Source organism: Palaemon carinicauda, chromosome 39 (assembly GCF_036898095.1).
Source record: "Palaemon carinicauda isolate YSFRI2023 chromosome 39, ASM3689809v2, whole genome shotgun sequence".
Classification (NCBI taxonomy): domain Eukaryota; kingdom Metazoa; phylum Arthropoda; class Malacostraca; order Decapoda; family Palaemonidae; genus Palaemon; species Palaemon carinicauda.
This window is the reverse complement of record NC_090763.1, coordinates 61,883,809-61,902,298: the sequence shown is the minus strand read 5'-3', so window position 1 is coordinate 61,902,298 and position 18,490 is coordinate 61,883,809. Positions and strand designations below refer to the sequence as shown.

At 42.1% G+C, this 18,490-nt stretch overlaps 1 protein-coding gene across 1 annotated transcript in view; it reads right to left on the bottom strand.

Moving 5' to 3' along the window:
* Positions 1-11,202: 11,202 nt before the first annotated feature.
* LOC137630904 (uncharacterized) overlaps positions 11,203-18,490 on the bottom strand; it is a 29,314-nt gene continuing 22,026 nt past the window's right edge. The window contains exons 3-4 of the mRNA XM_068362441.1: positions 12,668-14,126; positions 11,203-11,370 (exon numbers count right to left, since the gene is read on the bottom strand). Coding sequence (XP_068218542.1) covers positions 11,203-11,370; positions 12,668-14,116 — 1,617 coding nt within the window. The 5' untranslated portion in view covers positions 14,117-14,126. The remainder of the gene's footprint in view (positions 11,371-12,667; positions 14,127-18,490) is intronic.

The window sequence follows — 18,490 nt, the reverse complement described above, 5'->3', positions numbered from 1 at the left end:
CTTTGTACACTCTCTATTTGCGCAATATCCTTTTGGTAGTGTGGGTACCATATCACATTGCAGTACTCGAGTGTACTACGCACATAAGTTTTGTAAAGCATAATCATGTGTTCAGCTTTTCTTGTTTTAAAGTGTCTGAATAACATTCCCATTTTTGCTTTACATTTAGCCAACAGTGTTGCTATTTGGTCGTTGCATAACATATTCCTATTTAAAATTACACCAAGGTCTTTAATTGCTTCCTTGTTTGTAATTGTCTCATTATTAGGTCCCTTGTATGCATACACCATTCCTTCTCTGTTTCCATAATTTATTGATTCGAATTTATCGGAGTTAAATACCATCCTATTTATCTCCGCCCATTCATATATTTTGTTTACATCTCTTTGTAGTGAGTTCCTATCTTCATCACAAGTAATTTCTCTACTTATTCTTGTGTCATCGGCGAAACTTCTCACTACGGAGTTTTCAACATCACAGTCTATGTCTGAGATCATAATAACAAATAGCAGTGCAGCTAATACCGTACCTTGGGGCACACCAGATATTACCTGGGCTTCATCTGATTTCTCGTCATTTGCAACCACTATCTGTTTTCTGTTTTGCAGGAATTCTTTTACCCATTTTCCTATCTTTCCCACAATATTATGCTTTCTCATTTTTTTCTCCAATATGTTATGGTCTACCTTGTCAAAGGCTTTTGCAAAATCTAGATAGATCACATCTGTGTCTTTTTCATTTATCATATTATTGTATATGTTTTCATAGTGAGCTATCAGTTGGGTCTGTGTACTTTTTCCAGGTACGAAACCGTGTTGACCCATATTAAACAAATTATTTTTGACCAAATGGTTCATTATTTTCTTTTTTATTACCCTCTCATACACTTTCATAATATGTGATGTTAGACTAACAGGTCTATAGTTGCTTGCCTCTAGTCTTGATCCACTTTTGAAGATAGGGGTTATATAAGCTAATTTATGTTTAACATATATCTCGCTCATATCTATACTCTGTCTTAGCAGTATTGCAAGTGGCTTCGCGATAGTGTTTGCAGTTTTTTTTAACAAAATCGCTGGAACTCCATCTGGTCCGGCTGCCGATCCATTTTTAATTTCGTTTATAGCCGTAACAATATCTGCTTCATTAATATCTATATCCGTTAGATATTCAACATTTTCTTCTCTCATTTCTGTTTCATTATTCTCATTCGCAATTCTTGGCGTGAACTCACTCTTATATTTTTCTGCTAATATGTTGCATATTTCCTTTTTTTCATTCGTTAGCCGTCCTTCAATTCTTAGAGGGCCTATTTCTATTCTCCTTTTATTCATCTTTTTTGCATAGGAGTAAAGTACTTTGGGGTTTCTTTTTATATTTTGAAGTGTCCTTTCTTCTAAGTCCCTTTTTTCATTTTCTTTCGACTGCATAATCTTTTGTTCTGCATTTTCTATCTTACATTTTATTTCCCTCATTTTCCACACATTTTTTTCTTTTGCAAGATTTTTCTTCCACTTTTTAATTTTCTGAAATAAGATCCTTCTGTCTCTTGGTATGCACGTCTTTTGTTTATTGTTTTTTTTCGGTACATATTTTTCAACAATTTTCTCCAGTATTTTGTACAGTATATCCGTATTTACCTGTATATTATCACTTATAAATACATTTTTCCATTCTTTATTCAGTTCTTCATTTATTTCTGACCATTTTATATTCTTACTGTAAAAGTTATATTTTCCATATCCTTCCCAAAGTTTTGTGCTTTTATTAATTCTGTGATCACTTGCTTTGGAATGAACTATCAATTCTATGACATTGTGGTCTGAAATTCCCGTGTTATACACTATTATTTCTTTAACATAATTCACCTCATTCACAAATACTAGATCTAGGACATTTTCCTTTCTTGTTGGAATGTGGTTTATTTGTTGCATATTATGTTCTAATAGCATATCTTGAAGCTTTTCAAATTGCCTCTTATCTTCTGCGCTACTATTACTATCTTTTTTATATGTATACATACAACCACTTTCTTCTATCCGTTCTTTCCAATCCACGAAAGGAAAGTTAAAATCTCCGGATAGGAGTATATTCCAGTCTTTATGGTTTCTACATATATCATCTATTTTTTCTATTATTATGTCAAACTCCTTAGTGTTTGGGGGTCTGTAAACTACAATATTCATTAGTTTTTCAAATTCAAATTCTACCGCAATCAATTCACATTCTGTGTTGCTGTATTTTTCACATACTTTTCCTTGATTTATGTCTCTTCCATATATTGCGGTTCCCCCTTGATTCCTATTTTTTCTGTCTGATCTATAAGTTTGGAAACCCTTTATCTGGTCATCACTGCCAGTCTCTTGGGAATACCATGTTTCACTTATATTTAATATATCTATTTTTTCAATTTGGGTTAGTTCTTCTAAGAACTCTATTTTCCTTTTAGAGTTACTCGTGACTAAACCCTGTGCATTCATTACTATTATGGTTTGTGTTTCATCCCCATTATTTAATATTGGTAATAATATGGATTCTCCCATGCTTCCTTCCTGTTCTGATATGATGTTCTTTTCTTCATTTCCCGGAATTCTGCCATTAAAAAATCCAACTTTTCTATTATATTTGCTCTTTCGCCTTCATATTTATTTGTGTGTGTATACCTGCAACTGTCCCCATATCTACACCAACCCCTGGCATTATAGATGCATTCTTTGTAGTTGGGCTCTAAATGTGCAGGTTTGGGTTGAAAGGCCTCATATCTTGGGGCTCTTGGTTCAAAGCGCGGTATATACACGGCCTGCTTTTTTGTTTCTTTTTTTGTTTCTTTTTTGCTTTCATTTTTCTTTTCAGTTTGCTGAGTTTTCTTACATTCATTCATGGTTGCAGGATGCATATATCGACATTTTTTGTTGTAAATGCATCCTTTTCCTTCTTTTAGGTTTTTGCATATTTTTGGATGGAGATCTCTGCATTCGTCTCCATATCCGTCTAAATACGCACATTTACCATATATTTCATAATTATGGCATATCTTTGGATGCTTGTAGTAGCATCTTTCGCCAAATCTGCAATTCCCTCTTTTCAGCATATTGCAGACTATATCCTTCTTTTCTATTTTTTCTTGTTCTTGCTCTTCCCTAAAATTATGTAGGTCCGGGTAGAGTCTCTTGGGTCTATTATTTGTTTCCATCTGGTAATTTATTTCTTCATAAGTATGTTGTTGGATGGCATCATAGGTTATATCAATGATTTCTTCTGCATCCTTACACATATCCTGTTCATTGTTCTCTTCTTCTTCTTTTTCTTCTTCTTCTTCTTTTTCTTCTTCTTCTTCTTCTGTTTCTTCTTCTTCCTCTTCTTTATCTTCAACTACTTGCAGATTTAGTCTCGACTTAATTATATTTTCTATCCAGACTAAGCATGTTGAGCAGAATACCTTTGTGTCTTTATTTTTTATTTTTTGCTGTATTTCAGCACATGTGGGATGTGTTGGGACATGACAGGCATCACATTTTCTAATCAATTGTTGAGGATTATTAATGGAATACCATATCTTACATGTATTACACCATTTTGGCATTCTTTTTCCCATTGCATCAATCAGCATATTCACCATATTGGACTTCTTATTGTTCTTTGATGGAATGTGTTGATTGATGTAGACTTTCTTTATAAGTCTCTTTAACAATTGGATTTTCTTTGGAATTTCTTCTATTATTTTGCTGATGTTTTCCGCAGATTTGCTCCAGTTTATTGGATCATATTGTTTCAATATGTCTGCGAATATTTTTCCGTCACATTGGTTGACGTTACTAGTGACCTCTGTTATCAGACGGTCGAGCTCCTGTTTCGCCAACTCATGGAATTTATTTTTGCTGAGTCCAGCGATGTCTCTCCAAGCCTTGCCCGTGTTGTACATAGCCATCTTGATTAGATTTTTAGTAATTCACAAGATAACTATTCTATGCCGACGTTTTATCCCACTTCTCCGACCTCAAACTAATCACTGACTATTCACGAAAACTTGTAGCTATATTGCACTCGATAGCCTTTTGTTATCCGCGTTAAATCATGATATTTATAGGGTCGCAAAAGTGTAATCACTCACTGGCACACAGATACAGAGAGAGAGAGAGAGAGAGAGAGAGAGAGAGAGAGAGAGAGAGAGAGAGAGAGAGAGATTGTTTTACGTACGTAAATGTAAATTTTAAACAAAAAAAATATGATAGGTTACAACATGTAGACTTTTAAAACCTTCCCTTTAACTTAATGCATACAGTACGTACATTACTAAACTATAAAACAGGTTAAAGTAAAAAATAAAGATTGTTACTGTACTCACCACGAAAGAAGTTCAAGAAAAACTTGAATGACGATGGCGATGAATTTGCTGCACAGTAGAAATGATGATGATGAAGCTGATGATGTGTTCTACTGTGCAGTCAATGATAGTATTTTACGTCTCTTCAGACGGAGGTGTCTTTTCCTGGGACACCTCTTCAACTTCTTCAATTTCTTCCGAAGGCGTACTAGCAGGAGGAACTGGCTCTTTTTTGCGAGGCTGAAAAAACATTGTGATCGGAAGTTGTTGCCGCTGCTTCTTTTTTCGATCCAAGAGCATCCTGTAGGGAGTCGTGATGTCATCGACCTTGTTGCAGAATTGCATCGAGCGAACCATATCCTCGTCCCACTCTTGCAACATTTCTTTCGCCTCCTTCATATGGTTGCAGAACTTGGCGAGCCGTTCTAATGTTAAGCCCGTTTCTTCTACATTTTCTTGGGTCTCTTCCTGGGTACCCTCACTCTCTTCCTCACTTGCCGATTTCGTCAGGTCTTCGAGGTCTGCGTCAGTTAGGGGCTGGGAATGGCAGTCCAACAACTCGTCGACGTCTTCAGTCGTCATGTCGCCAAACCCGTCACCCCCAATTATGGCAGCCAACTGCACAGATTTCCGTATTGCAGAGTGTTGGATTTCCGACGGAGTAAATCCCTTGTCGTCGTAAACAATATCGGGCCACAGCTTCTTCCAGCTCGCATTTACGGTTGCAGGTTTCATCTCTTGAAGTGCCTTTTGAATATTCTGCAGGCACGTGGCTATGGTGTACTGCCGCCAGTACGCCTTCAAGTTGAAGTCTTCATCCTCGTCATCTTGGGCAGCATCCACACACGCAACGAGGTCCGCCAAGGTATTCTTCGTGTAGAGGGCCTTGAACGCCCTGATAACCCCCTGGTCCATTGGTTGAATTAATGACGTGGTGTTGGGTGGCAGGAACTCAACCTGAACGCCCTCACGCGACAGGTCAGTTGCGTGTCCACCAGCGTTATCCATAAGGAGAAGGATCTTGAATGGCAAGCCCTTCTCTAAGAGATATTCATGGACTTGCGGGATGAAACACTGGTGGAACCAGTTGGAGGTCAGCATCTTCGTAATCCATGCTTTTTGATTATGCATCCAGTACACGGGAAGGAGATTCTTATTTTTGTTTTTCAAAGCGCGAGGATTTTTCGACTTATAAATAAGCCCCGGCTTTAACAAAAATCCAGCAGCATTGCCACACATCACGAGGGTAACGCGATCCTTGAATGCCTTAAAGCCAGAGGCTTTGGCTTCCTCTTTGAACAGGAAAGTTCGCGACGGCATTCTCTTCCAAAACAAGCCGGTTTCATCCATATTAAACACTTGTTCCGGCTTGTATCCACCTTCAGCGATAATGTTCTTGAAAGTCTGGTTCACGTAAGTTTCAGCAGCGGCAGTGTCAGCGGAAGCAGACTCCCCATGCAGGGAAACGCTTTTCAGGGCGAAGCGTTTCTGAAACTTCGCGAACCATCCTTTGCTGGCGGAAAAACGTTGTTTCTGACGCTGGGAATCAGTGGAGGTCCCTGGTTGAGGATCATCTACATCATCATCTTCTTCAGCATGGTCGCCATCGTCGTCATGAGGTTCCTTTGCCGCAAAATTCTCATACAAGCTCAAAGCCTTTGTTCGGATGGTGTTCGTATCCAACGCTATGTTCTTCTTCCGACAGTCGGCAATCCACACAGCTAAAGCACCTTCCATGCGTACGATCGTTTTATTACGCGTTGTAACGACTCGCTTCGCTGATCTGCTAAAGGTGATTGCAGCAGTCTTTCTAATGTTCGCCTCGTCCTTCCTGATGTAGCGAACGGTGGATTCGTTGATGCCAAAATTGCGGCCGGCGGCCGCGTAACTTCTACCATCTTTTAACATGTCGAGAAGCGTAACCTTCTCAGCTATCGTCATCATTCTTCGGTGGCGTTTAGGCTCACTACCAGCCTTACTAGAAGCAGAACGCTTGGGAGCCATTGTAACAGAAAGTTCAACAAAAAGTTCAACTTAAAACAGTCGCACACAGCACAGATTAAACTTCACAAAGTTAAGAACGTCTACTCAGCAATACGCGGAAAGAGAAAGTGAACGATGCAGACCCGCGAGAACTGTGATGCTGGAAGTTGAAGATGCGGGCAAAACACCAATCACAGGCTAGATAACAAAACTTGAGTTTTGATTCGTCATCTGTCAGCGCTTGAACCAATCACAACCCGTCTTACAGTACATGGTGCGTTGGTTACTCATAGAAGATGCCCCGCGCATACTGAACGTACGTAGATTAAGTACAAGGGTACCGTAATAATAATAAATAATGATAATAATACTGTACAGTACAGTAATAATAATAATAATAATGATTAATAATAATAACAATAATAATTTTATTAACAACAACAACAATAATAATAATAATAACAATAATAATAAAAATTTACGTACGTACGCTATTTTACGCCTCTCTCTCTCTCTCTCTCTCTCTCTCTCTCTCTCTCTCTCTCTCTCTCTCTCTCTCTCGTACGCTTACAGTACTTATTCGAAATGTGATTTTTGCAACAAAGAATATTATTGGATGCAGTACTGTACTACGTACGTATACATACAAAAGATTCATGGAAAAGAAGCACATCCATTACAGTACACACCATTCTAATATGGTATGACTGCATCTGATTTGCGTTTCATGTTCGATTTAATTTTACTACGTACTGAATTATCGTATGATCACATTCTCTTTTCGTGTTTTATTTCTTTCTGTGCTGAATTATATATCATATGTAATGCAATGAACAATCAGTAAGAGCAGATATTACTAATTACAGTATTAATGGAATTACAGGTAACAAAATATCGTATTTGGTTATCTTCAGATTTCGCGGTATTTTCGAATTTTCCGGAAAATCCGCGATATGTATATATATGGGTTATGGGAAAACCCCGCGAAGTGGTGAATCCGCGATTGTCGAACCGCGAAGTAGCGAGGGTTCACTGTACACTGTTGTTTTAAAGGTGAACGACCTCGAGAAGAGAAAGGGCGTAGTCAATCTTTGAGAGGCCACATTCCCTTCGCTCAGAAATCCATGTTTCCCATAGGAAAAAGGAAAAGGCGAAGACAATAGTTGAATGAAGAGGGTCCAGGCAATGACGATTCCCCTGCGGCGGCCGAGTTAACAGTTATACGTATGCCGACGGGAAGACCGATGGACCAGAGAGGGAGAGGTCGTTCCCCACGAAGTGGAACTGTGCTGGCCTTGCAAATGTACGCAAGTGTCGTTGTCATATATGTATCACACACAGCACAAACACTGAAAAGGAAACTTATCACATTTCTATACACATATATATACATAAACATTAAGAATGTTTTCATATATATATATAAGTATAAGAAAAAGTAAGTTAAAAGACAAAAATTAATGGCAGTCCAGAATAGGCGAGGAGGGAGAGAGGAAACAACTGCTCTCGATCCGAGCCAAAAGTAAAGATCACAGGTGTGTGAACGGGAGTGGTAGCAAGCTAACCCCCACTACCCCGGCTAACTAGCGGTGTGGGTAGTTAACCCTCGCTAAATTTTAATGGCTCGTAATTTCAGCTCCGCCGAAAGTATAACCCCTAACAAATAGCGTGGTTTGTATTCCAGTTACGGAACAAATGTAAATTACAAGAATCTGTGAGTAATTAACGTTTTATCCCCTAAGAATCCAACTCATCTGCAGTGTTTGCATCATTTTCTTCTGTAATTTCAGGATTTTCTATATAAAGCATAGTAACTTTCAGCCTTTTCTTCATCAGTGACTTCTAATCTCTGACCTACACAGGTATCCCTAAGTTGTAGGCTACATCTACAACTCACATACTGCTGAAGTTGCCCTCGATGCCTGAATAGACATTGTACTTCAACTGGTCAAAGAACCAAATCAAGCTTGCTAACCACAGAGATGATGTCCCAGAGACAACTATACCCTAACAGGATAAAGCTTCCTTTTCAGAAGTCTAAACTAGATTTGCAAGATGAAGAAACTTCAAAAGATTCAAGAAGGAGACCTCACCTGCCAATCTCATGAGTGATTCTTGCACTGAATACCACAACATTTATAAGAAAAACTGCCTATGTTCACAGGTATCTGGGATTTTGTCACTTATGTTGCTTTGGATGGATAAACAAGGAACCAAACTCATTTGCAGTCTATCTTTACAAACCACAAACTGTTCCTCTTAGGCTCATTATCCCTCTTCAGCTATAAAGACAGTGGCCATGTATCGCCCAGCTTCTTTGTCTCTCATCCCAGTACCTTCATGCAAACTAAAATATCATATACAAAAGTAGTTTCTCTTGGAATTCCTTGCCTTGTAAAAGTGCATAGAATGAGTATTAGGAACAATTAGTTCTTTTCTTTCTAAAAACGGATATTTTATGGAAATAACCAGGAACCAAGGCCTTCTTCCATCCTCAACGGGGACTTACCTGGAGTCCTCGGGGGTCCCAATCCGAAGGGATCCGCTACCGGAGAGTCTACCTTATCTTGGGTGCCATCAGCTGCGGAGGTACCTGAAATGTAGGCCCATGATGCGGGCGAAGAAACAGGAACATTTTTACCCCACATGGGGTCATCTGACGAGACGTGCCCCCAAGCACAAGGGCAGAGTCTCCAAGACCCCCACTAAAAACACCTTCAGGCCCCCCACTTGCCTGCAAAGAGTCAGCAACCCCAACATCTCGAAGACTAGACTCCTGGGGAAGAGCCATTGGCTTCTTCCCCGCAACGGACTTGCCTCGTCCCCTACTCTGGGTAGGAGAAGATGGAAGAGAAACACCGTCAGACTTCCCTCCTGGCGACGTCAAGGGCGAAGAGGTGCTAACCCTCCTGGGAGATCGCTTAGCGGACTTCTTCTTCGTACTAAAACGAACCCACTGGATTTCACTCCACGACACACACTCCGGACACGTGTCCGACGGAGAGCACACTCTACCCCTACACGAAGAGCAAAGGGAATGCGGGTCAACCTCCGGCTTGGACAAAAACGCTCCACACGACTTCCCGGCTCTAGGCCCAGGACAACGGCGGGCATGCTCCATGATGCACAACACAACACTGTAAGACACAGGAACGCAGGGAAAGGATAAGGAATACACTTGGGAAAGCACAAGGGAATCAAGCGAACACGCAAGAACACAAGGGAAAGTACAGGGAGACCACGTGGGAGACACGTGGGACACGAGAGTTGGGGACACAAAGGGTCGCACTGAGAAAGGAGAGGGGCGGGGATGGTATCACGACGCGACCAGAGAACTTACTGAGGGTCGAGACCCAAGCTAACACGCGACCTGGCTCGGGACTAGCCTCAGGGCATGTATCCTTCCGCCTGAGGTGGTCCTCACAGAAAACGGGACTAGCCTCAGGGCACGTATCCTTCCGCCTGAGGTGGTCCTCACAGAAAACGGAAGTAGGGTAAACTACACAAAACTCTGGTCGGTTGAGAGGAGATTCCAGGTACCTCCTAAGAAAGTAGTTCGAGGTAAGTCTCCGTATTGGAACAAACGGATATATTATGGAAAAAGGTCATAAAGGCCAAGAATACAGAAAGACAATTTAAAGTTACCAATGCCTATCTTTTATATTGGAGTAAAAGATAGTCACACTTTTGTGATTAGGAAAACTTTGATGAGGAAAAGAGAGGTTACAAAAGCTCTTCTCTAGCATGAGAGAGAGAGATTAGAATGTCTTTTCTAAATCGTAATATGACAAATACTGTATTCTATCCAGTCTGTTAAGGCATCTCCTGTCCTCTTTACTCATAAATCAAGAAGGTCATCACCTCAATTTGTCAGATCAAATGGGTGAGATTCTCAAATTACTGTGGAAACTTTCAACAGCTAAACTGCAAATGGGTAAATGAATGTTAAAAGATAAAAAAAATGCTCATACCTACGACCCAAATGACGTCAGATATCCTAGATTAGAATACATACAGGTGAGTAATTCAGTTATACCTTAGTCAGTTATATGATAATTTGATAACTAACAGTTATAATTTACACAACCTCTAAAGATCTGCATCAGTCTGGACAACACAATCCCAGGAACGGGCAGATTATGTTTGTGCATGGTATTAGAGAAATATTCATCCTGAGGATCGTATCATTGTGGGATAACTGGGAATAATACCAGGCAATGATCATAGATGATACATGAGCTTGAAATCCTGAATAGACTGCCCTTATGGATTATGCCAAAAAATTAATTAGAAAGCATGAGAGAAAATACATTCATAAAGGGAATTGCATTTTTCTCAAGATATGCATGCTGTCTTTCATACAGAAATTCTAGGGAGAAACCTTTTATGCATTCCTGAGGAATAAAGTAAAGGGCAACATCAAAGCAAAAATACTGAACAAAAGCTGTTGTTTTCATATCTCTAACAAACAAATATAAAATACCGAAGATACAGTACCAATAATAGCGACATAACTAAAGTCAAAATTCTACTTGACCAACAAAGTAGCAAAGGTATCTTAGCAGTAGTAAAAAAAAAAAAAAATTTCAGTAGGCAGTATGATGAGTAGGTAATATGCTTCAATTTTTAACAGCCATAAGTTTCTTATTAACCCTCTAAGGATTCGACGACGAACTATGACATCATCTGTTCATAAAACCATAAATGCCTTCGTAGAAAAGCTAGTTAGCTTTCTATTGTAACTTTCAGTTCCTTTCTACTTTTATTCCTTTGTTAGTCACCAACGGGATCACCGAAGATTACCAGAGGGTTAACAAATTTCAATGATCATAACAGCTCAAGATAAAGGATACAACAACATAAAAGACGAAGGTTTGTAATCTCGTACAAAGAAATCAAATACATAAAGTTTTGATGAAGTTTGTTAAGACAACATACCTGAGAATGGGTTCAACACTTGCAAAATCAAGTTCTGGAGGCACAATAATCTCAGTCTCAGGATCCTCTGGTTCTTTGAGTTGTGTCAGCAAAGAGGTGCATGCATTAAGAATAGGACGATGTGCCTGTGTAAACATAGGAATATATTATAAATAAAAATACCAAAATTATAATTCCAAAAAATTTGTCATTTCCTTTTTTGAATTTTATGAATTATACCAAGAATACAGTAAATACCAGTTTAACCCTTTTACCCCCAAAGGACGTACTGGTACGTTTCACAAAAGCCATCCCTTTACCCCCATGGACGTACCGGTACGTCCTTGCAAAAAAATGCTATAAAAATTTGTTTTTCATATTTTTTGATAATTTTTTGAGAAAATTCAGGCATTTTCCAAGAGAATGAGACCAACCTGACCTCTCTATGACAAAAATTAAGGCTGTTAGAGCAATTTAAAAATAATATACTGCAAAATGTGCTGGGAAAAAAATAACCCCCTGGGGCTTAAGGGTTGGAAATTTCCAAAAACCCCGGGGGTAAAAGGGTTAACATATTGACTGAAAAAGTCCTAATTTCAAAGAAGGGAGATTCCCTTCCTTAGTATTACAGTATGTAGGTTTGAATTAATATATAGTAATGTAATCTATTGGTTGTTTTGCAATAAAAAGGTTTCAACTCAAAGATGCTTCGGAAATACGTTACATGCAGTTGAAAGTTTCCGTACTGTAGTTGCATTAAATGAAACACTTGTATATCGAGGAAAAATAGACAAACAACAGTAGTTTATATCATCAAAGTGTTATACTGAATACTGGTAATGTATTATTGCCAATTAGTTCACCTTTGTCTTCACATATATGCAAAACTTCTGTTCTAGGTATACTGATCAGTATTATTTTGTACTTTTTATTTCCTTAATTCAGAGGCAGTTTTTCCCCATGTGAATTTCAGTGAGTTCTATTAGCCACTCATTTCCTATTAACTGGTTCTGAAATGTCCTTAGATGGTCCTCTGGTTAATTGAAATTTTTATCAGTTTTAATATCTTCATATTTGTATTTGAAAACATTTTGTCAAAATAACACAAGGACTCAATGGACTACTTGTGTTTTCTTATTTTATTTTACTTTCCTCATACAGCTTTACAGTTTTGTACAGTTGCAAAAAAATTTCTGTTACAGAATGATTTAATCGTCTATGTAGATTAATTATCCTTACAAATAAAATTAGATAATAGTATTTAAAACATCCTATTAGTACTAAACAAATTTTAATTGAATTCACTTAAAATACCTAATTACATTGTAAGTAAATTATAAACATATTCAAGTACCTAATTACTCAGTAAACTATAATATGATTCCTTTGAAGTACTGTTGCATAGATCATTGTGAAAGAAATGCAACAGTGGCATTAACTTACCTTTACAACTTGACCACTTGAAAACTTGAGAACAACATCACATTCTTCTTCTCGATCAAAAAACGCTTCCAATCTCTGCAGGAGGTATGATGCCCAATTTTCTAGTTTCACAGTGGCTACAATGTCAGGGCTGTTACTTTCAGATCTATTGCCTGATGTGCATGGTCTATCAGGACTTTTAGAGGGCTTGTCTAAAACATCTGGTTTAAATTCTTCTTCTGTTTTTTCTATCACAAGAGCTTCACAGTCATCTTCTATGTCAATTAGAGGTATTTTTTCATCCTTCACCTCAAGGGTTTCCATTTCACTGTCACCCGGGGGAAGTATATTTTGTACACTTCCATCTGATCCTACCATGTGTGAATTATTTTGACCGCCAGAGGTTGGATACGGAATGTCTTCAGATGATTTATCACGGGGTGGTTGATAACCAACATTCATTTCAGGCTTCAAAATACTATGTAACAGGGAACTTTGTAAGGTTCCAGGGTACCCTATGTTACCCGAAATATCTTGGGTCACTTCAGGTAATAATGGCAATGCTACAACAGAGGTAGTGTCAGAACTAATGGCTGAGGTATTATTACTCAAGCTCTGCAATGGCATCAACGGAACACCTGGGGTATTTGAGTGGCACAAAATAGGTGTCATAGGACATGCCACAGGACTTGCCATTATGTGAGACTGTGATGGTATAGTAGAAAAAACAATGGAAGAAACACTAGCTGGGGCGAGTCTCATCTGTTGCGTGCATGGGGAAATCACCTCTTGACTAGCAATTGTGCATGGGGTTGATTTTACTGTTGATTCACTTCTTTTCTTTTTCTCATAGGAATTAGGCAAAATAATTTGAACATCACTCTCTTTGCCTTGGTTTTCCTCTGCTGAATTTGCAGTCCCAGGAGAATCCTCATCACTACAATCTTCATGATTTGTCTTCCTACTGTTTGTGCTCACAGACTTTTCATTTTGTGTGTGCATGGATTTAGATGAGTCACATCCTGCTCCATCAATCTGACTTGTCCATGCATCTGAAGACCCTTCATCTGCCTCCTTATCAGCATCCCTTAAGGGTAACTTTGACATATTACTTCTCAGCTTGTGCCTCTCTTTTCTTGCTTGCCTTCTACTACTACTTGATGCATAAGTTTTCCTTATATGACGGGCAAGATACCTCGTATGGCTGTTTGTGGATGACCCAGAACTTGTATTGCTAGTTGCACCACCATATGTGACCTCACTTATAGCAACAACTCTTTCCTGCTTCCCAAAAACTGAATTTTTGAAAGACTTAGTACTGTTACTTCTATTTGATTTATGCATTCCACCATCATGCTTAGAACTCTTTCTTCTTTTGGAACCACTACTAACTTTCTCTTCTACGTATGCATTTTCTATGTGGTCATATTCCCTTGCTCTTTTCTTCCCCCCTCGTCTTCTAGACTCCATTTTGTAATTTCTGAAATAAAAATGACAAATTCGAAGATAATTTGTATTTTTCCTAACCATACAAACCTTAGCTATTTACAAAGGGTTATTACTTTTAGCGTAGCTGAAATGGCGAGCCATTAGAATTTAACGAGGGTGTATTACCCCCGCGCTAGTTAGCGGGGGGGTAGGGGAGTGGTAGCTAGCTACCCCTCCTCCCCCTCACACACAGGTGAATACTCACTTTCACTTAGAGGTAGGACTTGTCTTGGGGGACAGGGCTGGCGGGCAAATATGTGTAAATAGCTAAGGTTTGTATGGTTAGGAAAAATACAAATTATCTTCGAATTTGTCATTTGTTCCGTAACCGAAATACAAACCACGCTATTTACAAAGGGTGACTTATCCCTTAGGAAGGGTGGAAAGTCCCCAGCCATACTGGCTTTGGCTTTACCCGCGGACTCAGAATCCGAGTGAGTCGCACTCGAGAAAAGGAGTCCCTGCACCTCACAAGTTCCTTGCACCGCAAGGAACCATGTGGCCTACGTAAGCTTGTGTGTGAAGGAAGAAGTGTGACCCGTCTTAGGCAGTTGACCTGGAGTTCCAGAAGGAACTCTGGGTTAGGACGTTCCCAATACCACCTCGTCAGGGTATGGGGGACGCGACAGTATTGACTCAATACTCGGAACACAAGGAAGCATGGTTTACCTGCAGAGGTTCGAGGTCAGCTATGCAGAGACCAGGATGCTGCTTCCCCGTGGAGGGGATGATGAAGAAAGAAGTAAGGGCCAGACATACTTCTTTCGTTCATGCAGACTAAAACCTGATAACAATGCCCTCAACCTTCTGCTACCTGTCCAAAAAGGAGCCTGAGGTTAGACCAGCTGTTGTGTAGCCACCACAGAGCGATAGAAAACGTATCGAGACTCCTGTGGGTCACGCCCTGCAGGAAGCGGGCTGCGAAGGTCATCAGACGCTTCCAGACTCCAGCTTGTAGCACCTGCGTCACAGAGTAGTATTACTCGAAGGCGAGGGACGTTGCGATGTATCCAACATCGTGCTGTAGGGCGACGTGACGGGGGAGGGTCTGAAGACAGGTCGAGATGAATGTCCTTGAGTCCGGGCTGAAGAGGTATACTGGTGACTCTCCCCCCATGTCCTCCTTGTGTTCCCAAATCGGCTGCAACTGAGGCCAAACTGCAGCTGTTCCCAGCGCTAACCTCTCGATTCCTGTACTGGCAAGAAAGAGAAGGTCTTGGGACATCAGACACAGAATGGAGACTCAAAATCTTGAATGAATCGGACCGAAGGGTCGGGACCCTCAGATTCTGAGTCTAGCCAACAACTCAGGAGCGAGCCTGAATGTTGCCTTCCCCTCTTCCTTAGAAAGGGGGGGAGTAGTAAGAGACCAAGAAGATTGCTTACACACTGGCCGTGGCCAGAGTGAGCAGAAGACCCAGGGCGGAATACAATCCGAGGCCTGTCGTAAAAGGGTCTTGAGAAGATCTCTTAAAGGACTAAAAGTCCGAGCCATGCTCCAAGTTGGAGGTCTTCCTCCGACTAGGGCAGGGACGATCGTAGCTTCGCATGAGCGAGGATAGATCCAGCGGGCAGGAAAAAGTTATTCCTTTAAGCCTGAAGGTCAGGGAAAGGCTGAGCGACAGGCTTCATTGCCAAGAGCGGAAAGGAGGTTCCTCCCGCCGAAAGGCAATAAGACCGTTATTGCTGGAGAAGAGGCCTCACGGGAAGAGGTATATCTCCCACGGCACCAACCACCTTAGACTCTTCACTTTGCCTGGGAGACCCCTGTGGATGACTATCGCAGATGACGCGACCTCCGTACCGCGACTGTAGCGGGTTGTCTCTTCTAGAGGAGGAAGCGTAGTGTCTCCAGGCATGAAGCCGAAGCGACGCCCCGGTTCGGGAGAGATGTCGCAGTGTGGTTGCTTGAGTAGTCTGCGCCGTGGGAGAAGCTCTCCCGGGAGTTCCGTCAGGGGAAGCAGAGGGTCCAGAAACCGTTCTGCGCATAGTCCCAGTGGAGCTCTCCCATTGAAAGGTTGACAGACAACCTGGTTTTGTTGAGACCCATTGTCCGCAGACAAAAAGGAGGGAAGACGCAGGCGTCGAAGTTGTCCCACCATCACCGGAATGCATCTTGCCAGAGTCTCGGGGTCTGAGACTGGGGGGAAAACTAGCGGAAGCTTGAGGTTCCAAGCTGTCGCGATCAGGTCCCCCAGACCAGCACTTGCTGGTTACCCAAGGTCAAAGACCCCTAGGTACACTCTCTCTATGAGGCTCTGCTCGGATAGTCTGAGAGAAACATTCCCCTGCCTGGAATGAGAGAGCCGATGGTGGAATTGAGAGAATCTCAATCATCCCGGTATCTCTACTGCAAGATGTGAAGGTGTGAAAATGCGTCCCCTGCTGGTTAGCATGAAGTCGACACGCAACGGGGCGACTTGGCAGGAGCGGTAGGATCTGAAGAGGGGCCAGACTAAGGCCCTTACTCCTGCCTGAATGATGGAGAGGTATCCTTCAGGTCTTGACCATAGGCCTGGACCGGAACATGCCCCCCCCCCCCTTTCCTTTGACGAGTCCGAGAACCGCATCAAGAATGTGGGGAAAGGACGAGAATATCCACTACCATCAAGAGGCTCCATAGGTCAACACCCATTGCAGGTTTAATAGTTCCGCTGGTCCCATAGGGCCAGGGAGTCCGGTTAAACATTGCCTGAAGCCACCGGAACTTGGGTCGCCCCACATGGAACTTATCCTGAGGCGACCGTTCGGACTATAAACGGGTCAATGAGGAAAGAAGAACTAGGAAACGTTCCAAGGTAGGGCTGAAAACTCTGCTTGACTGAGAACAGGTACTGCGACTCTCCTCAGTCTTGCCACGGTGAATTGAAAGGAAGGCTCGGAGGATGTGGTAACAGAATCTGGCGTCCCCAGGTGGTCACCCATCCAAGTACCGACGTTGCTTAACCTCGCTGGACGGACGAGAAGCGGGGTTTCCAACGTGGTAAGGCGGTTGACTCAATATCATGGCCAGATACTCCAGATGTTGAGGCAGAGGAAGAGAAGGCTCCAAGCAAAATACCATGAGCCCACACTCATGGTCAGCATTCGGAAGCTTTTCCCGGCGCTGAAGAAGGTCGAAACCCGAGCCTACCGGAGTTGACCAGCCCTCCAAACAGCAGAGGAGGCGGAAGTCTGCACCTGAGCGGCCAAGAGGAAGGCAGGGAGAGTTCTCTGGGGAAACAAACCTGCTATGCCACGGCGGGATAGCCACACTGCATCATAAGCAGGAATACTTGCAGTTTAGGCTGAATTCGACGAGCACCCTGGAAGATGGATGGAATGGAAACTGAAAGTACCCGTCCTTCCGATCCAGGGTTAAAGGAGTCCTGTCGCCTCGTTACCAGTCTGATCGATTCTGCTGGTCTACGCTGGCCGAAGTTTGTTCGACAAACTTGATCAGGGCTGAGAGGTCGACTATGGACATCCCCTCTCAGATCCTTCCTTACAAGAAAGGATCGACTGAGGGGGCCGGGGGTGAAGCCGTCGATGATCCTAAGGAAGACCTTCGCCTAAGGTATGGATCATTCTGCCCAACCGGGCAACTCTGCTGATGCTATGGCATAGAGGTTCAGAGACACTGAATTCGCTGACAGAGACGGCAGGCGCGATATCCTTGGCTACTCACAGAGATTGTGCGGGAATGGGCATCGGGAAGCTGTCATTCGGATGAGTAACCTTAAGCATCCTCCCAGCGAAAAAACCTGCAATCCTAGAGTTCGTGAACTCCTTTTAGGACTATGCCCCCCGGGGGAGTCTCCCGTGCCATCTGTTCCTGACAGGAGGAAACTGCAATTGGACACCTTGTCCCAGTTGTCGTAGCCGATAACTTAGGCCGACGTGGTTGAAAGAAAAGGGAGCTGGAGCCCTGCAGAGTCTGGAAGAAAGCGCCTTGGAGGAGTGAAACCGGAAGTCGATTTACTCCGCACAGCAGATGTTCAAGTCTCTGTCCTTGGGCAAAGACAAAACTCTTCTCAAGGATGGAAGGGTGTCTGAGGTCGTTGACCTCCACAGATGAGACACCCGAAGGAAGCCTTCAGTCAGTGCGTCCAGATGGTACAACATCGAGCTTGTCCGCAAGTAGATACTTAACGACGAAAGGCCAAGGTGCCTGAGCTCGAGAGGAGGAAAGTACCCTTGATCTTCCTGTAGCTTCCTTGAACCAAACCTCGGGCCGTAACCGAGGAGGGAAAGAACCTGGTAAGCTCCCAGAGGAAGAGGTAAGCAGTCACCCCTTGTCCGATGGAGAAATCTTCAACGGAAAGCCCCCCCGCCAAAAATCCTTCCAGGGCGGGAGAAGGAGAGAGTACTCGTGCA